At 39.0% G+C, this 22019-nt stretch overlaps 1 protein-coding gene across 5 annotated transcripts in view; it reads right to left on the bottom strand.

Moving 5' to 3' along the window:
- FAR2 (fatty acyl-CoA reductase 2) overlaps nt 1–22019 on the bottom strand; it is a 137569-nt gene that overhangs the window by 72359 nt on the left and 43191 nt on the right. For all 5 annotated transcript variants that reach the window (XM_072326377.1, XM_072326380.1, XM_072326376.1 and 2 more), the window contains one exon: nt 15063–15297. In XM_072326377.1, coding sequence (XP_072182478.1) covers nt 15063–15251 — 189 coding nt within the window. In that variant the 5' untranslated portion in view covers nt 15252–15297. The remainder of the gene's footprint in view (nt 1–15062; nt 15298–22019) is intronic.

Raw genomic sequence — 22019 nt, 5'->3', positions numbered from 1 at the left:
TTAAAAGGTTAATGTGTTTACTGCTGAAAATATTATCACACTTTATAATAAAGTGCCCTTTCTGGCCAGCTCCTGAATTATATGCGAATGGATAATTCAGGTGCCATGTGGGTGCTCATGCAATGCCATCTCAAATGCAGCAAGGCTATATTCACCTGGAATTGTGAAATGTGCCCTTGCTACCTTGTTCAGAGGTGGCATTATAAAAAGCAATGTGAGAAAACCTTATGTTACCCCTATTGTATGCTCATACAGCCTATTTGACACTTGAATGCCTTGAAGAGGTACCTTTAAGTACATAGGTGGCTCTGATAGTAATGCCTATTTCCTGGAAACTCCAATAGATACAAAGAGCACAATGATACTTTTTGATGGAGTAAATTCTCAGATACAAAATGCTACTTTTCAACAGTCACCATTGTTAGCTATGCATGTTTGCCAACAATGAACAACAGCCTGGATGCTGCACTCAAAAAAATCTGCACCACTGGACGTGACCCATTGTTTCACAGCTATTATGATGGTGTTGTTGCCAGTAAAATACTGCCCATGCAAACCATCATTCATCAGCATGAACAGATGGAAATTAGAAGGTGTCAAATCCAGACTATGCAGTGGGTGTGTTAGGACAGTTCATTCAAGATTGGCAACATGTTCCACAGTCTTCAAACAGGTATAAGGATTGGCATGTTGCAAGAGAAAGGTTATTTTCTTCTCTGTCCTGACTCTGGACGTTTGAGCCTTCTGCTTAGTCAGCATCATAATGTAGCGCTCAGAGTTGATAGTTTATCCAGGTTCCCATAAACCCAGTAGGATACCAAAAGACAGTGCACGTCACTTTGCCCACTGTCTAGAGCTCTTTCTTCAATGAGGAATTCACACACTGCCACCCCATGGAATGCCATTTTGACTCCACTTCACTGTGGTGACACCATGTCTTGTCACCAGTAATGATGCAATGCAGGAAATTGTCACCTTCAGCCTCATTTTGGTTCAATGAGTACTGACAAACACGCAGATGGTGTTCCTTCTGCTCCTGTGTGAGCATTTGTGTCCAGCTGGTGCAAATTTTGTGATATTCCAACATTACCATGATTGTTTGTGAAGCATTGAAGCTGACATTCAGCTCAGTGCATAGTTCCCTCTTGTAATCTGTTGATTCACATGGATGAGTTGATCAAGATGCTCTTCATTTCATTATGTCACCTCTATAAACGGTCATCTGGAAAGTGGCTTGTCTTTCACGTCACTGTTGTCACTGCTGAAATGCACCACTCACCACCTCATTGTGCTAACACCCACAGCTTGGTAGATACATTCAGTAACTGTTGATGAATATCAGCGTGTGAATTTTTTTTCTGGATGGAGGAATTACACACCTTTGCCTCATACGTATTTGCATGTCAGACAACATTTTGTGGTTTAGCTCTCTGCTGCCATCCATCACATGGCAACAAAATTTCTGAAGAGGTCATCCCTAAATATTTGATTTTTTTCTCTTTCTGAGCTCGTTAAATTGGAGTTCCTCCAAAGAAATACAGATGTTCCAATACAAAACTGCATTTTATTTGCCCTTATCCATGTTTTCTTTGCCAGAAACACATCCTGGGGGAATATTTCTATCCTTACTAAGAAGACATTGACTGTTAATCATAAACATTTGAATATTTGTGTGATATACTCTTAGTATAATAAATAATTTTAATGCCCAGTATTGCCCAGCTCGAAGCCAGATTCAGGCTCCTGTTTTGTTGAGCTCTGCATTAGTATGAGAGTGTGAAAACAGAATTTGGAGATTTGTGGATGAAAAACAATAAAAATAACCATCCTAAACTAAATTCTGAGACTGCCTTTTTAAGATAAGATGGTTACAAAAGGAGACTAGTAGAGAAAGCATGAGAGATGTGAAGAAGAGACATGAAAATATAGACTAAATGTGTTCATACATAGGTATTATCAAGGATTTGTTTTTTAAACTAGCAATGTCAATGTTTATGTTTTTATTATTCGTTATTTATTAAATATGTCAGCAGTGCCCAGAACTCCCATCCAGAACCCAGCAAACTAGTTTCTTAATTATCTCAAAGCTTAATTATCTCAAAGCTCAATGCATTTGCTCTTATAAATACACCTTGAAGTAATGAGCCATACATTTGGCCAAACTCACCCAATTTAGTCTGTACTAACACAAGGCAAGATTCTGTTAATGCTTCAGTAGCACTTGTTTAGAAACCATTATCACTTTGCATCCTGCAGTTTCCCAGTATATCTTGTTAGGAGAAATAATCTCAAAGGACATTAGAAAAGCGTAAGAGATCACACAATTCCGTATCAGGAGAAGTACAGGCATATTCTGTGACAGGCAGGCAGGGACAGAGAAGCATGACATCCAGCCACATTAACCAAAAGTGTTAAATGACATGTGGTGCTAGGTGCCATGATAGAGGAAAACATCAAAATGCATAAGTATCTCTGGGAAGCAGTTGTCTTAAAAGTGGAAGCCTACAGTAGCTACATAAATATTTCTGCTGCTAGGATCAAAAATCAGTTAGATGATTTTTGACAGAGTGAATAAGGCATGCCTAGACTTAAACAAATAAAGAAACAAAAAAAAAAAAATCACAAGAACACACATGCACAAACACACACACACACACTTTCCCCATCCCATCTCCAGATTGAACACAAGTCTGGTCACAAATTACAGGCTTTGGACATTCATCTCTGCAATCTAGAATGTGGGAGTCAATCACTCATGATCACAGAGTTAACAAAGTTCCCTCCACACAATCAAAACAGCTTACTCCGAAGTTTTGCCTGCAGTCGATCAGCTGTTCTTTGTAATCAAGCTATCACTGACAAAAGAGATGCTTTGCTGCAGCAGTTTCTCTTTCAAGAAAAAATTAATTTACAACAGGCTAATGCTGCTAATATCCTTCCTCACCTCTTTCCATCTCCCACAGCAGAAAACAAAAAGCAGAATTCAAGCACCAGATAATTACCAATAGATTATTTCCCACTTTGGCTCCATGGCACAGTTCAGAAAATTAGAATTTGATTTGTGTTTGCAGTTATGTGAGTCAGAAATTCACATTTTTTAAAGTATTCACCCTAATATAGCTGGCATTTCTAATAGATCTGTTAAATAAAATAGAAACAATGGACCGCATTTACTAAGGTAGCTGCAGTGGAAAGTGACATTCAGCCAACATTTAAGTTCCCTGATCTTTTAGGGAATCAACTTTGGGGTCAGTCTTTTGATACATAACCCAGCAGTCAGTACAGATGGTCTTAGGAGAGAACCTCCTAGCAGTCACAGGATTATACTGTACAAGGTACTCTTCAACTGTCTTCACTCTTCCAGTCATAGTGCCAGGGAATGAGAGAAGTGTGGTGAACGTATGTGTATGGTGGCTCTGCATGTACCTGCCACTTTGCTTAGCAAGAGGCCACTACTCCAAACTGCACATTTTAAGATGTATCACTGTGTACTGAGAGACAGCTCTCCATAAACATCACTTCGGGATCTTGAGGCTCAGAATATTCACCCCATCTCCCCATTATTTTAATAATACTATTTGCAGAAGGTATTATCCAGTCAGCATCAGGAGGTTTTGACTGGAAAGCCAAGCCAAGTAACTAAAGACTCTGCCCCATTATATCTAGGGCTTCTTTTTATAATGAAATATTTTATTCACAACAAACTTTATTTCTTTTCATGATCTTCTGACATAAGAATGATTTCATCACTCAGTTACAGACAGATGGCAGATAATAAAAAGCAGGTAGGAAATGCCAGGGTTAAATTTAGGTAAACAGAAAACCCTTCTTTAAAAAAAAAAAAAAAAAATGATAAAAAATTGGAAGAAGTGGTTGGGGACAGAATATAATAAAATTGGACATGAAGAATGAAGCATAATCCTGTATTTTGTCAGAATAGCAAATTCTGTTTCTTGAGCTGCTCACTGATAGCTCAGTTACTGACCCACTTAGAAAAAGGCAGGCCTCCATTCCTAACCATCATTTGCAGGCTAAGATGTTCCCAGTGGGTATCCTTATTTAGCCCTACTTCAATGCAAAGTGTCCAAGACCACGTGTGGCCTTTATTACTTGAGCAGCTGTTGGTGTCCAGGATAGTTCTGAAGTGGAACAGTCCAAGGTGGGATTGTACCAACTCACACACATCATTAGCCAAGTAACAGACTCCAGTAAAATGGCAAACATTTAGAAGTATGTTATACTGCTTTATATAACATAAGGCTGAAGGCCTTATTGGTGAATGGGTCACTTGGCAAAATTCTGAACACAAAATATGCTGTGCAGCCTCCTGAAAGTTTAATTTTGCTGCATGCCTGGGCAAAACCCAAAACATGGAAGAAATATGAGGATTACAAAGGATGCCTGACAGGACTTCTCTAACAGTGATGCTCCATAGCCTTGATGCTAGCATATGTTGCTGGGAAATAGCTCTAATTTCTGCTATTGATGCAAACTCTCAAGTTTGTTTAAGTGGAGCTTCCCTCTTCAGTGTTCTTTGTGTTTTTCCTGTCCTCTTGAAAATGCCACACTGAACTCTTTATCTTCACTTTCCTCTGTGCTTTTATCTTCTGTTGATGCACACTTGGACTTGGCAAGGAGTGACAACCAAAAAATGGATGAATTTCTGGATGGAGAACCTAGCATAGGAGTCAATTTTATAATTACCCATTCTAAATCTTCACTTTTGCTCACCTGAAACATATCTAATATTAGGATATAGAATCATAGAATCATAGAATTACCCAGGTTGGAAAAGACCTTGAAGATCATCAAGTCCAACCGCAGCCTAACCAGTACCCCACCTCTAAAAAAACCTCTGCTAAATCATATCCCTGAGTACCACATCCAAACAGCTCTTAAACACATACAGGGATGGCGATTCCACCACCTCCCTGGGAATCCTATTCCAGTACCTAACTACCCTTTCTGTAAAGAAGTTCTTCCTAATATCCAACCTAAACTTGCCCTGGCGCAACTTGAGGCCATTTCCCCTCGTCCTGTCACTTGTCACTAGTGAGAAGAGACCTGCCCCACTCTCACTGTAAGAACCTTTCAGGTACTGGAAGAGCGCGATAAGGTCTCCCCTCAGCCTCCTTTTCCCCAGACTAAACAGCCCCAGCTTCCTTAGGCTCTCCTCATAGGGAGAGTGCAGGACTCGGCATTTGGTCTTGTTGAACTTCATCCCATTGGCTTCAGCCCAGCTCTCCAGCCTGTCTAGATCCCTCTGTAGGGCCTTGCTACCCCCAGGCAGATCCACACTCCCAGCCAATTTAGTGTCATCTGCGAACTTACTGAGGGTGCACTCAGTGCCCTCAGGTCATCAATAAAGATATTGAAGAGGACAGGCCCCAGCACCGACCCCTGGAGAACACCACTCGTGACCAGTCGCCAGCTGGATTTAACTCCATTTACCACCACTCTCTGAGCCTGGCCCTCCAGCCAGCTCCTTACCCAGCCAAGAGTGTACCCATCCAAGCCACGGGCTGCCAGCTTCTGCAGGAGAATACCATGGGAGACATTGTCAAAGGCTTTGCTGAAGTCTAGGTAGACCACATCAACAGCCTTTCCCTCATCCAGCAGATGGGTCATCCAGCAGATCATAGAAGGAGATCAGGTTGGTCAAACAGGACCTGCCCTTCATGAACCCATGCTGGCTAGGCCTGATCCCCTGGCCATCCCGCACATGCCGCGTGATCTCCCTCAAGACTATCTGTTCCATAACCTTCCCTGGAACCGAGCTCAGGCTAACAGACCTGTAGTTCCCCGGATCCTCCTTACAACCTTTCTTGTAAATGGGAGTCACGTCGGCAAGCCTCCAGTCTTCTGGGACCTCACCAGTCAACAAGGAGAGCTGGTAGATGATGGAAAGCCGCTCGGCTACCACCTCTGCCAGTTCCCTCAACACTCTCGGGTGGATCTCATCCGGTCCCATGGATTTGTGGCAGTCCAGTTGGAGTAGTAAGTCTCTGACCGTTTCTTCCAGAATCACAGGGGGCTAGCATGCTCCCCAGCCGAGACTACCAGTTCAGAGAGAGGAGTACCCTGAGGATAACTGGTCTGACCTTTAAAGACAGACGTAAAGAAGGCATTCAGAACCTCCGCCTTTTCCTTATCTTCAGTGGTCACATTCCCAGCCTCATCCAGTAAAGCGTAATTTCTATCTTCACCACCTTGCTCCCTTCGAAAAAAGCTATACTAAAGGAAAATCAATTTTGTGGGACTTCTCATTGCAGGCTCCGGTATATGTGAAAAGAAAGAACAGATTTATAAATATTTACAAATGCCATGAGATGAGTTCAGACAAAACCGTATGCATAAAATAAGTGGATGACAGTATAAATACAAGTGTTCCCTCCTCTAGATCCTCAATCGCACTCTTTCAGATCCTGTGCCTTCTCACCAATATTAATTGCCCACTCCCCACACTTTTTTTTTTTTTTTAATGTTTGTCACATTTTTCCCCAACCATTATCTTCTGATAGCCTATGCAGAGCTGCTGTTATCTTTTTACCCCTTTTATTGCTTCTTCAGCATCTCTTCTTAAGTTTCCATACTATTCTAGCCTTCCCTCAGTCCTTTCATCTTCTGTGTCTGTACTGCTTTTCTTATAAGATTTCCACTGCTGTCATCATTATGTCATGAACAACCCCTTTACTCTTTTGCTTATGACTCATCTCTCTCTCTCTTTCTCCCTGTCTCTTCCTCTCTTTCCCTTCTGTTTTTGAACTCTTGGGAGCCTTGATGTTCATTGTAATTTCTCATAACCAAAATGTCAAGTCCTTTTTTTAGCAGTAACATCAACTCATTATTTAACTACCTCGTTTCTCTGTCCCTGAACATCTAATTTGCATCACAATCCTGTTATTTTCTCTCCAGCTTCATTTAAAAAAATAAGAGCTCATGTTCTGAGAACAGTGTATGGATAGTTCATCAGATTTTCTTTTCCATGTTTGCTTTCGTACATACTCAGAAACTTAGCAATGTAGTCTATGGTTCTGATAAATGAGTATGGGCACAAAAACATGTTTTCAAATATATATAAGTTGACCAGAGTTTTCAAAGTGATTGTTGAGCTGAGGTATTCAAGACTTTTAAATTAAAAGTATCCCAAAAAGAATTATTTTGTAAAAGGGCATTAAGAAGAGTTGTACTTGCTAACACACAATGGAAGTTTCTATCAAATAAACTCATTATATACAGAAAATTACAATTATCATTACTTATAACACTGTTACTGGTTACGTGTAGGTGTGGTTTTAAATCTTTAACTTTGAATACATTTCTGATCAACTTACAGAGTGTGTGGAGAAATCATAAATTATTTAGCAGCATCCATGTATACAAAGAAGTAGAAAACTATATTGTGATTACGGAAGTGTGAAACAAACCTATTTTCTCTAGGAATTGGATCAGTTGCACATACATTCTTTCTTCCTCAGCTGATCAAAGCCTGAATTTTGATGCAATGGAGGACACAGTTTCAAGCAGTATCTGTCTTTCCCTTTTTCCATTGTTTCTCCTAAGACACCTGAGTATGTAATTAAAAAAAAACACCTTGCTGCTTTTCCAGTAATTCTACAGAATACAGTCTGTGCTGACAGCTATACAAGTGCAAAAGAGAGAGAAGCTGCAGGAAACCAAATTCTGTAGATGTTAAAAGCGACAATGAGTCTTTTTGCTTTGCACCTTCCCAGTTACCCTACTGGTGGGCATGACTTTGCAACAGAGACCAGATGAAATAGCAGGCAGATTAGGGTGGCCAAATTTCAGCTTAGCTGAAAGCTGTTGGGTGAGATTCCACACCCTGAGTCATGGCATGTTCTTGGATATGCATCAGGTAGGGCACAAGACTACAGTTTAGCTCCCAGAAAAGGCAATGTTATTGCACCTGGCTTGTTCCAGATGCCTATGTTCACAAAGAGCCAAGGAGCAGTAACACAAGGCTGTAAATATCCAACAGCAGGAAGTGATGCCAAAGTCCTGTGAGTGAGACTAATATGTGAGCTGCTGTGGCATTGTTTTTTTGTTCAGTGTAAAAGGTTATCTTGCTGTCAGCACCAGCTGTCCTGTTGGCCTTTACTTGTGCTGCACAAAGCAGGCTATTTGCAGATTAAATACAAAGAAGAACCTTACCAATCTTCTATAATCACAAAAACAAGATGTAAAAGACAAATAAATGAAATAGAACAAGGCAGCAAATGGCTTTATCTTAGTAAAGAGACATGGAATGGTTCAAGACCCTTGCCTGTATTTATGTCAATTATGTTAGCACCCTTAAGATTTAGCTCCTCTCTACGATGTTTAGGTCTTCTCTACCACTACCAATGAGAAAAGTAAGAAATTTCTGTTAAAGTGACAGATTTATTCCCCTCTGGTACACAGATACCAGAGCTATGCCTGGAACTCTGCTGACCAAAATGAGACAAAATTAAGTAATAGAAAGGAAAGCATCTTCATCTCTGTTACACCGTAAGTTTCCACACCTCTTACTGAGCAAGTAGTATCCTGTTCCATCAACAAAAAGCCTTATTATTCTCTTCCAAGGACTGGTATATGTACCACTACAGTGGCCAGAGCAGATTTAGCTGCTCCCTCTAGAGGAGTGTCACTGCACTGGTGTGACATGGAAAACCTCAAATGCTTATGGTGATGATCAAGACGCATGAGTGGACAAGAAGCTGGACATGAGCTGAGCTTGCAGCCTGCAGGCCAGCTATGTTCTGGGCTGCATTAAAAAAGGGGTGGCCAGCAGGAGGTGTTTGCTCCCCTCTACTTAGCTCCTGTAAGGCCCCATCCAGAGTAATGAGTCCAGGCATGGGACCCCCAGTACAAGAAGGGTGTGGAGCTCTTAGAGGGGGTCCAGAGGAGGGCCCCTAAGGTGATCAGAGGGCTGGAGCACCTCTCCTGTGAAGAAAGATTGAGAGAACTGGGCTTGCTTAGCTTGGTAAAGAGAAGGTTCTCGAGAGACCTCTATGTGGCCTTTCAATACTTGAAGGGAGCTTATAAATAGAAGGGTGAACAGTGATAGGACAAGGGGGAATGGTTTTAAATTGAGACAGGGGAGGTTTAGGTTAGATATTAAGATGAATTTTTTCCCTCAGAGGGTGGTGGTACACTGCAACAGGTTGCCCAATTAGGTCATGGATGCCCCATCCCTGCAGGCATTTGAGGCCAGGCTGGATGTGGTTCTGGGCAGCCTGGTCTGGTGGCCAGTGATCATGCACATAGCAGGGGGGCTGAAACTGGATGATCATTGTGGTCCTTTTCAACCCAGGTCATTCAGTGCTTCTATGATGATTCTATGATGAGCCAGGGAGTGGAGAAAGGGATACTTGAGGGAGTGGGGGGGAAAGAAAATTCAGGCATGGATGTAATAAAATGTAGTTAGACAGCATTAAAAAGCAGCAGTATTTTACAGTATTTCTGTATACATCCTGCTCACCCTTTTCAATAGCCTCACAGATTCCCCATTTTCTCTTTGAACTATGAGACAGTAGCAAGAGACTTCCATTCTGACTGATCAGCTAGCAGTACTGGATAAGTAGATCTGAAAGACAGACTGTCAGCAGCAAGCAGCACTGGTTCACTGCATGCACAGCATGGAACAAGTTCAGCTCTCTGTGGGACACTATGAAAGCTACAAGCAAGTCATCTTTAGCCTAGTAATTGCTCTCAGAGAATGTCAGGCACCTCCTCCAAGCACTCCTGTTTATTTGAACATGAAGAGGGATCAGGAACAGCAAAGAATATCAGAACATTGCTCCACCTATGATAAATATACGCCTCCCATCAATTAATGAATATAACAGCTGTCAAGCTTTGCCTTGTGATCCTCATCTGTGGACAAATCCGAGGTGAAGCCAGTAACAAAACGTTGCTTTTTGTGTGTGTACAAGTTGTGCTCTGTATCATTACAGACACGACATTTCATGAAGCACAGAGTAATAGTTGATTCCTTTAGGGACCTGCTACTGTCCATAAGGTCACCATTCTTGATGCGTTCCTCAACTCATGCACTCATTTTGGAATTGATGCCAAGACAATTAGTGATCTATTCATTATACATTTCATATTAATGCAATAACACAACTGCATTTAAAGCTAAGATTAAAAGATCTGAAGAAAACCAGTATTGTACTGTATTTCAGTACAACATTTTCAGTTACTCCAAAATACTATTGAAGAATTCTGATTTTTAACTGAATTATACTTTCTATAATTTCACTGTTCACATTGGGTTTAGAATTTTATAAATTCCAGACAGTAAACATTTTAAAAGAACACACTAAGGTATTTTGTCCCTTCATACTGCATCACCCCTCTGTTACTTATTCTTTTTAATATGACAGGTGTTATCTTCCAGCAAATTCAAATGTACACAGTACAAACAAGGCAGTTTTCAAATGTGATACCTTTTAGTTTAAACCCTTAAAGATATAATGATGGAAACCACAAAAAATGCAGAGACAATGCTAGTAGGTGTGTGGAGATGACAGGCAATTTCTTTCAAAATACTGTTATGCACTACTACAAACAGAGTCCCCAGAAGGCCTTACCTGAAAAACCTTAGCAGTATGCAGTACAACTAATTCCTGTTAATCTGCTTCTCTATTTTCATCTTGCTTCATCCAAATTTCTATTTTTATCTGTTTGTCTAGAATATTTTGAAGCTGGAAACTCATTTTTCTCTAGCCAGCTGATTCATGCAAAATTTCCTTTCTGGATATGAAAATTAATACTTCCAGATAATACTGGCATAATGTAAAAAAAGAAAGAGCTATTTTCAAACTGAATGTGTGATTGGTCAGTAGGGAAAATTATATATAAAAAGAGAATTAAATATTTTCTCCTAAAAGCACAAACAAGTACTGTATTGCATTAACTTCAACACAATTTGTGGGGAAAAAGAATAATTATGCAGTAGGGATTAGAAATTACATATACACACACAACACAGAATCACAGATTCACAGAATTACAGAAATAGAGGGGCTAGAAGGGACCTCTGGAGATCACCTAGTCCAATTCCTCTGCATGTTCCCTACAGTAGGTAGGACAGGAAAGCGACCAGATAGGTCCTGGATATCTCCAGAGATGGAGACTCTCTGGGCAGCCTGTTCCAGTGCTCTTACACACTCAAATTAAAGGCCTTTCTTGTGTTTGTACAGAACTCCCCGTGTTCCTGCTGGTTCCCATTACCCCTTGTTCTGCTGCTGCTCACCAATGAAGAGTCTAGCCCCATCCACTGGACTCCTACACTTTGTTTACAAACAGTGATGAGATCTCCTCTCAGTTTTCTCTTCCCAAGCCTGAACAGTCTGAGGTCTTTCAGATTTTTCTCATACAAAAGATGCTCCAGGCTCCTAATCATTTTTGTGGCCTTTCGATGAACTCTCTCTAGAAGACCTTTGTCTTTTTTGAACTGAGGAGCCCAGAGCACATATTTCAGATGTGACCTCACAAGGACAGAGTAGAGGAGGATCACCTGCCTCCATCTGCTGACCACACTCCCAACTGGCTTTCTTGTTCACAAGAGCAAATTACTGGTTTATGGCCAACCTGCTGCCTATGTCTTTCTCCACTGAGTTCTTTTCCAGCATGTCAGCCCATAACCTGTACTGGTGCATGTGGTTACTCCACCCCAGGTGCAGGACACTACACTTGATCTTGCTGAAGTTTATAAGGTTCCTCTCTGCCCATCTCTGTCCAGGTCTAGCTGAATGGCAGCACAGCTTTCTGGTATGTGAGACACTCATCTCAGCTTCATATTGTCAGCAAACTTGCAGAAGGTGGACTCTATCCCTTCCTTCAGATCGTTGGTGAAGATACTGAACAAGACTGGGCCCAGTATCAACCCTTAGGAAACACTGCTAGTTACAGGCCCCAACTAAACTCTGCAGTGTTGACCATGAACCTCTGAGCTCTACCAGTGAGCCAGTTTCCAAACCACCTCACTGTTCGATCATGTATCCCACGTACATACTAAGATTCATTACAAGGATTTTGCCAGAGACTGCGCCAAACGCCCTGCTGAAGTCAAGGTACACAATATCCAATGCTCTCGCCTCATGTACCCAGCAAGTCATTACGTCATAGAAGACTGCCAGCTTGGTTGACCAGGATTCTCCCTTTTTGAATAAAGAAAATAAGGAACGGAGAGGATTTTACTCAAGATTTGTCCATGCATACTCAAATATATGCATTCTTAATACAAAAATATGATCAAGAACGTCAAATGCAAATTCTGCATGCATACTTGGGATAAACCTTTCCTATAGTTTGATTTGATATGTAGCCTGCAGGTTCCCCAGACTAGAGAATGCCAACAAAAAACTGTAAATGGAAGTACACTGTTGAGATGGTTTGATTATTCATTTTAAAATTGCTCTACACTAACTGTTACCATTAAAGTAACATCTTTCAGTAACTCAGCCTATTTGTTTTCTTAGCCTTTTATTTTGACAAGTAACATGCTTGTGTACATACATACATTTCTGTACATTTTCTCAAAGAAACCCTGTTCTCTTTCCTATCCCATGGGCAAAGGAAAATTATTCTGGAGGCTATCCCACAATACTCTACCATTACCACTGCTTCTTGGTCTACCGTATAGCAGAGCTGACCAATTGAGAATAAGGGTTTTCAAATTTTGCTATGTGAGATGCATCTGATGGAAGTACGCACGCCATAAAATGAACCAAAGTCTGCTGAAAGAACCTGCTGTTCCTTGAGCTTACATTACAACATTCACATATCATTCTGTTTAGCTGTGGTCTGTTCATGCATTAATTACGCATAACAGAGTCTAAATACTATGCAATGTGCCTTTATAACAGACAATACAGTTGTAGTAATAAAAGTAAAAAGGTGCTCTTTTAGAAACTACTCAGGGCTTAAACTCTTGAAGAATTGTATGATTTTCACACAAGGCCTTGTGTAGTAAGATTTATCTACAAAAGACATAATATCTAGGTATGCAGAAGAAAAGTAAAACCTCAACACTTTGGTCCTCTTGGTCTTTCTTCAGTAGGAGACAGATGCATTCTCACAAATCCCAGTTGTTATCTTTTTGTTTAATTTTTAAAAGAACAGTATCAAAATATGTCCTCTTCCTTAGAGGACTTGAATAAGTTGTGCTCATTCTCCTACAGTTCTTTTCCTTTGAAGTCTGTGAAAACCCAGCTTATACACTTGCCACCTCCTTTTACTCAATTGAAAATCAATGAAACAATCCGTCAAATGTTCAAGAGAGGCTGTCAAGTCCTTTTTTCTTTTGATATGTCTAAAAATATTGATATACACTAGGAAAAAGTCTCTTATAGCTGCAACAATAAAAGAGCTACTGAAGAACATCAACTAGAGCTACCAACATGAAGATGTGCTGACAAACTGAAAAAATAGGACTGTATTTATAAAGAATATGCAAACTCAGCTTCTAGAAATCCTGAAAAATAGCTTGGTTCCTCATTTTCTTAGTGAAAACAAAGAAACAAAAACAAAACAAACCATGAAAATGCAAAAATATTACACAAGCATGTTACAAAATCCCAATATAGGATTTTGTTCTTTAATGATGAGAACTCACATTATCCCTGTTATCAGTGATGAAAACTGTATAAACAGCTGAAAAATACTCATTAAAAGAACAAGTAGTGAGAAACTGTGCATTTGACAGACTTGCGAAAAGGAATCAATACAGTTGTCTCCTTTAAGAGCACTTATGAACGCTAAAGTTCTCTTTAAGAGAGTAAGTTCTCTTTAAGATAATCTACTGTCTGCTGAATAAAACACATACAAAAATCAAACTCTGTTGTTGAGCATATTTAAGGTTTTTCTAGCTCACTGTTTAGATGCCTCAAAACAGTGAAAAGAAGAAAATAGTCTTCTCTCAGCTTTACTTGCCTCTTAGTTAGTATTGATACCTGATCTATCTCCAACTCCTCTAGAAGTAGGAATATTTTTCCAGTAAAGTCCTGCTTGCTGTTTTTGACCAATGCTTTAAAGATATGTTGGCCTGTCTTGGATTAACTCCAACTGATTTCTTGCCTACTAAAGCTAGGTCTGTTCCATCTTCTCATTTCACACTGTCTGCATACAAATTCTCACCAGCAGGAAGCATTACCTTGCACTCTGGCATTTATCACAGCTGGAGGAGTCTGAACAAGTTCAAGACCTTCCCACTGGCATAAGCTGCAGAAGAGCTTGAGTCTACCAAGATACTAGGTCTACCAGTGTCTCCTTAACATATCTTTACATTTGATGCAACAAAAGGTTTTGACACCCTTTTAACAGGAGAGAAGTGCCTCTCCTCATTGGGAAAGCATGCTAAAAGATCAGTTGAAATATGATGCACAGGTGGAAGTCATATAGGGTCTATTCTTCATCTCACAGGGCTGACTTAGCCCGTGCATTCTGCTGCATACAAATTTGGAAAACATTTTTTTCAAATGTGACAGTATTTTACCATTTTTTATGTGAGATGAAACTGTAGCTGACATCAGAAGATGACAGAAGCCCCACAGAACTTCAGCAAAGAACTTCAGCACACTACATGCTGTCCCTAGACCCTGTCTTACGAAACGAGTTTAACTAGTAAGTATAAGGAATAGGGTTTGATGTATTCATACTTAGTTTTATGCTCGAATTCTAGAGTTTGAATGTTAAGTTTTGATAGTAGGGAACTAAAAGAGTTAGTTCATGAAAACAAAATGCTGCTTCTCTTACAGACATTTGCTAATATAGCATGTTTTTGAAGAACATTCTCAACAGACAGCAACGCATAAAAAGGAAGAAAAAGAATTACATCACTACAGAGTAAAATCCTGTATCAACTATCAAACTGAGACAGATGTAGCTTCATTTGTGCACAGTGTTTATGTTTTTTTTCTTCTTTGCAGACACAACAAAAATATACACAGGTTACAGTAGAAGATGGTATTTTGTTCTTGAGTAGAATGCAAACCTGCTTTACTCAGCTTAAATGAAATTCAGACTATATTATTGACTAAAATATAGAAGCTTACTTTGCATTTCAACATGTTGGCCACTCTCTCTTGCATTGATTGTCCAGCTTTTGGTCTTACAAGTATATAAACCGCTTTCACGTCAGGGCTGGAGCGCAGAAGCTTTTCCACCAGCACTTTGCCCATGAAACCTGTAGCTCCTGTGATAAGTACAGTCTTTCCATTGTAATAAGCTGAGACTGAAGACATGGTGCTTCCTTCTTCTGTTCTTCCTTTAGCTTCCTGCAGGAGGTACCTGAGAGGACACAGAAACAACACTTTAAGCCTTTTCAGACAAGACAGATCAGTCATCAAGGAACTATAGTGCAAGAACTTCTCCCGGTCTGTCAGATATAGCAGCTCATCTTAGATCAGTCGACACAAATTTTAAAATCAGTTTTCTTTTTCAAGATGTTGTCATGAACAGAATATACACACACACACAGACACACACACACACAAAACATTATTCTGACAAGTTTACAGATCTCAAGTTCAGCCTTTATATTATACTACAGTTGCACTCAGAGCTCACAAGTTAGAACATGGCTTCTGGTCAAGACTTCTAGCAAAAGATGCTTAACTGCAATGTTGAAGAGCATTTATCTCATACACTATGAAACAGAAGACAAATATATGCACTTATCCTTACAAGACAAAGCAGAAACAGACCTCCTTACATTGTGAGCTCAAATGCTGTATTTCCACTGCTACTCCACTGTGCCAAGCACAGTGTCACAGTGTCTTGTCAGCCAGCACTTTGCAACATTCTCAGTTTTTTTCAGTGGTTGTGGCTTGGAATATATCCATGGGAAAAACTCTTTCTCTTGAAATATACAGCACAATTACTTGCTCTGGCTGCATAACCATGTGTACGTCACCACTTGTTTGTTGGGTGTTAAGGCCAAAATTAATCTCATATAACTCTAAGGAGCATAGATGTCAAATGCTTTCTTGATAAAGAGTTTAGCTTGCTTGAAATTACCTCTGGGGAGCCCTGGCCTATACCACTGACTATACAAGGGAGCTGGCATGACTAAGCTCCCACACGAAGTGTCCCAGTTAAGTAATTTAGTTAGATACAATATTTTCAGGCCAGTATATCCCCAGCCATTCTGAATGCTATAAAATGAATGAGGCTGAAATTAGTCTTGCTAGAGGAACCCTCTCTCTATCAGGCTAACACATTGAGCCACCCCACACATCTTTGAAGTGTTGCAGAATTCACAGCATGCTCAAAACACTTCAATTACAAGGGAAAGGTTCACAAAAATACAAATAAATTGAAAAAAAAAAAAAAAGTAAAAAAAATTTCTTTGAAATAAACCTACTAAACCTACTAAATTTAAAACAGAAACTAAAGAGAGCTCATGTGCTCAAAAGCCAGGAGAACATCCATCTCCCCCTCAAATCCTTTCAAATACTCAGAAACAGAAATTTAGCTTTGTTTGCATTTTTGCATCCTGCTAAGATTCCTTGTTCTCACCAACTCTTCTGAATTTCTGAGAAAAAGGAGACCATGTAAAGGCAGTAAAACAGACAAACTTATAGAACAGAATCATTAAATCATAGAATTGTTTGGGTTGGAGAAGACCTTCAATACAATTTACTTCCAACCCCCCTGCTACAGGCAGGGGTACCTCCCACCAGACCAGGTTGCCCAAAGCCCCTTCCAACCTGGTCTTGAACAGAAGAACTGTCCATAGAACAACACCTGCAAGATGAACACTGTTCAGTGCAACAGCTCAGGAAGACTCTTTACTGGACTGTGATCTCAAAGGCATTATCACTCCTGACAGTGAAAAATAACTAAGAGTCTTTGGTACTTACTGTCATTATCTATGTCTCCACCTGATGCAGCTACCCAAATCTGACCATCCTGCCAGTATTAACAGTAATTGTATTGCTACACGGAAACACTAAATATATATTTCTAATGGACTACAGTTGAGGCACATTAATGAAGGATACAAGCTGCAAGATATAGTGAGACAGATTTCAGTGCTACCAGTCACCTGTCATCAAATGAAACACCCAAATTTATTTTGAAAGAAATGTGTAACAAATCATCAAGTGTATCATATAATTTGAGAAAGTAGGTCAAGCAGAAAAACATCTGAAGGACACCATTTCACAAATTAATATCTGTGGGTATTCTGGCTCAGTGAATTCAGGTATTAGCCTAGTTTCAGATATGACCTACATCACAGCTTAAATGAATCTAGCAGGCTTGTCCAGGCCTATTATAAACCCGTTCTTATCTAAGACCTGGCCACTTGGGAATCTGGATAAACAGGTTAAACTATTAGATACTTAGTTAATTTATAATAAAACGTCACATCCTATTCTGGCTGGGGAAAACTGAGTAATACTGGAAGACAAATATGCAGAACCTAGGAGTATGTGAAAGAGAATGTGTTAGTTCATCTGGATGAAGATGACAAAACACTAAAGAGTATGCTAAAGAGTATGATAGGTGCCTTGCAAAGCAGACATATTGATGGCAGAAGTCCTCAGTCACTAGAAGCCATAAAAATTCTTCTGAATATAAGGAAACAAAAAGAAGCATTTAGACCATTCCCAGATAGCAGATTCTTGCTCTGAACTGATTTTCAGAAGATCACATCCTACCTAGCTTCATCTAATATTCTTCTAGACAAAAATGGTACACTTATAAAGTACTTTGCATGGCAGCCTTGAAGATTACCATAATATTTAGCAGTAGTTACTTTTTTCCACTCCTCAGTAGTTTAGAATATTTTCAAAACATATTACCATATGTTAGTGCTTTGCATTATGATTGCAGCCTCCTGCTAAAACAGTTGTTGAAAGTTCTGAATATGAAAATAAACCTATTATGTTGTTTTATTTGTGTTCTCTGAGTTAACCAAGTGGGGTTTTATTTGTTTTGGCCAGACACTAGGTGCCTTCTAGAAGAATAATATAGAAGAAAAAAAATAAAAAAATCTCTACTTCAAAATGTTCCTAAAATCACATCTGCAGCCAGTTTTCCTTAAGGACTTGTTGCAGTCATGTAATTTAAGACCATTTCAAATGTTTCTCTTCAAAAATGCAGGAAAAAAATCTTCAAAATCATTTTAATGTGGTGGCAATGGAAGTACCAAACATCATCAAAATGAATTCCTAAAGCAATCCGCTCTTTCTCTTCATTATTGCCTGTCATGGGTTAACCTAAAATTTACCTTCACCCATGACAGGGGTATAGACAGCCTGCAGGGCCTCTATCCCAAAAGGAAAAGGGAAAAAGGGAAAAGGAAAATAAATACAGCGGCAACAATCTAAGGAGGCACACTTATTTACTAAATACTATATCAGAATGCAGAATAACACAATATAATACAATATAATTGGAATTAAGGCTAACGAATCAAGTAAAATAGGAGAGAGTGAGTCCCGAAACCGAGAGGCCTACTGTAACTCTAGGCGAAACGGCTGGAACGCTCCCACACGGCTCTCCCCCATGGCTGGCAAGGTCCAAGAGAGCGAGTCCAGCACTGAAGTGAGATTATATAGAGTCCGTGTCATATGACTGACTGTGATGTTCCCTGGGACATCCAGTCTTCTTTTGTGAGCAGCAGATTCGTCAAAATTATCTATGCTTAACATGATGTTATGATGTGGAATACTGATAGCAAAATTACAAAACTGCAAAACCATGACATTGCCTAATCTTCCAGGGCTAGAACAGAAAGTAAGAAATCATACATTTCCTTTTTTCTGTAATAAAACATTTGAAGTCAAGCAGCATATATTTAGCAGAGCCAGTTTCAGTGTGGGATTAGGTTGCTCTGGGCCTCATCCACAACAAAACAACATGAGAAATGTAATGGTATTTGCTTATTACAGCATCAGATTTATGTATCCTCCACTTCTTTATCCCTTTCTTCAGCTAAATTTAGAAAAAATACAATAATCTTGCACTCAGTTGATTCCATGCTAATGACCTTCAAATAGAATCGTACATTTGTTTAACTGCTTGAACAAATTGATGTTTTGTGATCATAACAAATAAAAGGAAAACTGCTGCAAACCACTGTGTTCAGATAAATCCCTGAATCTCCACATTCCTAACAAATTTTAAAAGGTTAATAACATTTCCCAAATTAAAAAGCAGATCTCAGTTTATATCCAGGATATTCCATTACAGAAACTGCTATAAAGTTTTTCTTTCAACTAAGGAAATTCTGACTAACTTTATTTTTTCAGATTTTTTAAGATGTATTTTAAAAATCGATTTCACAACATAGTTTATTTTTTTCTAATTTAATAGATATTGTCTGGTCTTTATGAAGAAAATGTAGAAGTAACATAAATTTTAAGAAATGTGAGGATTTCTAGTGTCAAAAGATGTGATTCAAGTAATGCCTGCTGAATATTTAGATATCTATTTCAAAGTACAAAAAACCATATATATATCTTTTTGATCTCAAATAAAGAAAAAGCTATGTTTTCTGTAGAAGCTCACACTTCATTTCTGTATTCAATATATATATATATATATATATTCAAAACCAGGTATTATCTATGCCCCAACCAATTAATCAAACAGGAATTAAACATCTGCTAAAAGGAAACTGTTAGAAGACTGAACAGTGGTCAGGAGTTCCAGTCGGCTGAACCCTATGGAGCTAAAGGAAGATAAAAACTATTTCATAGCCTGGAATTCCTATTTCTTCTAAAACTGGTTAGAGATGAGAAAGCCACTGAATTGTGAAGAAAAGACCCCACACAGAATTCCTGAAGTCCAATTCAAATGTTTAATTACATAAAATTCTAACAGTTTAGGTGCTAATCTGAGCAGGAAATTAATCACTGGTGTCATGTGAATTACTGAACACAGCATCTTTAAAGCAGTCCACACTCACTGCTGCTGACTCATCTCCAATTGTATTCTGAAAAAAAAAAAAAAAAAGCCACCTTTTGGACATCCAGTCAGGAATCACACTGACAATCTCTACTGACACAAGTACAAAAGCTGCTTTAAGAGTAAAGCTCTGATACAGATGCTTGTGACAGTCTTCTCTAGATCAGACATAAAGGATAATCTGCAGCACCACATTACAAACAAAGCCATGGTCTTGTACCAAGGGCATATGCCAAAGCACAAGCAAGCAATACAAGGAGTCCTACCAACCCAATACTTTGCTCCCCCACACATCCTTAACAGAAGCATAAGGCAAAGATTTTTTCTCCCAAGAGCAGATGAAACAGAACTAATATTTAAGAAAACTAATACACTGTCCCCACATTCCACATATATTGATCCAAATCTGCATTCATCTTACAGTGGTGTAATGTCAGAAGTTAGACTGTTATCAATGCCACAGCAAAGGGAAGATGAATGCATATCCGAACCTCCCTTGCTGCTGTTACTACTACTGCCCAAAGCAGGTTCGTGACTGCAGGATGTCAATGAGAGTTGGTAAAATGGAGCACAAGCAGTGAGGGATGAGTACACCAGGGCAAGTTAATATCTCACTATAGTTTGCACCACTACTAAGATTTCTATGCACTGCTCGACTAGGACAGTGGTGATTTCAAAAGCTGATCTATTGAGATATTTGCCATTTCAATTTAAGAGCACAAAACAAAAAGTTAAAAAAAAAAAAAAGAAAAAAAGAAAAAAAAAAGGAGAGATCTAGTTTAGTGCAAACGCAAAGGACTGAATGTGCGTTAATACATTTCTAGATCCACAAATGGTCTCTCTGGCATCTCTTTCTACTTATTCTAGTTTAGATGAGTTTTCTCAGACCTTTCACAACTTTACCTAGGGATGCAATTTCTGTAAACAAGAGGGTCGAATATCCATATGATTTTTTTTATAGACATCATATAAAATCTAATGAACCAGCTTTAAATAAAAATACAGACAGCAGGATTTCTTTAAGACAGAAGAAATATTTAGTCATGTCTAAATATAAATTGATAATCTTGGATGCAAATGTCCAATCACATTTAAGACAGTTTTCTTTAATTAGGATTCTAGCGGATTTGCAGCTAACCTGGAACATGCAGAGTAATAAAGATGCTTCTGTTGCTTCAGCAAACTTATACTGCTGAGGTCAGAAACATCACTATAAAGTGGTTACAGACTATTTGAATCTCATAGGTTTGCTTCCTCAAACTATTACTGTTCTATGAGTTTAAAATGGACTCAGTACTGGGGATGTCTGAACACTGTATCTTCATGTAACAGTTTTTTTTTCACTCCAGGATGTGTAACAGACTCCACAAACTAAGTGCATAATCACAATAAAACTAATTCATTCTAATGAGGGTGCTTTGCCTGAAAAAATCTGTGTATAATTTCTTGTTAGCAAATCATCAGCAAATAAGTCATCCTAAGTGTAGTGGTTTAGATCAACCTGACCTTTTAACTTTGGTGGTCAGTGGAGGTAGATACTTGGACAACAGTCTTTTTCCAATATTAATGCATATACAAAAATTGCATGAAGCAAACCAATATAGTGTGTGCACAGAAACAGCCGAAATAGTAATGAGCTGAACATCTGCAGACCAAATTCTATGGAGCAAAGCCCTATCTGAAACAAGACATCTTTCCAACCTATTGATTCCTTCAGTAACAGTTTTCTTAAAAGCGTGACTAGATAAACATGAAAGCAAATGATTTCATCATACAGTACATATATACCTGTTTTCACAACTAAAGATAGAATAATCAAATGATCTTTCCTTAATGAATCATAAAATATAAATACCAGAGTTCCATCTGCCCATATTTTACCTCATTGGTGCATCAGAACTCATTAGGTTAAACAATTATTATTTTTTTTAATATTATTTCCTTAGCTCACTCTTCTCTACTGTCCATGCTTCAGAGCGTTTGATGGCACCTTGAAATCCACCGGACAAGAGAACTGACCCTGTTTATTTCAACCAGCTACTGAAATCAGATAGAAAGTACCTGTTCTTTTGCTATACAAAACTCTTCTGTCA

This window comes from Excalfactoria chinensis, chromosome 1 (genome assembly GCF_039878825.1).
Source record: "Excalfactoria chinensis isolate bCotChi1 chromosome 1, bCotChi1.hap2, whole genome shotgun sequence".
Taxonomy (NCBI): domain Eukaryota; kingdom Metazoa; phylum Chordata; class Aves; order Galliformes; family Phasianidae; genus Excalfactoria; species Excalfactoria chinensis.
Note: the sequence above shows the minus strand (reverse complement) of the source record. Positions and strands in the feature narration are given on the sequence as shown.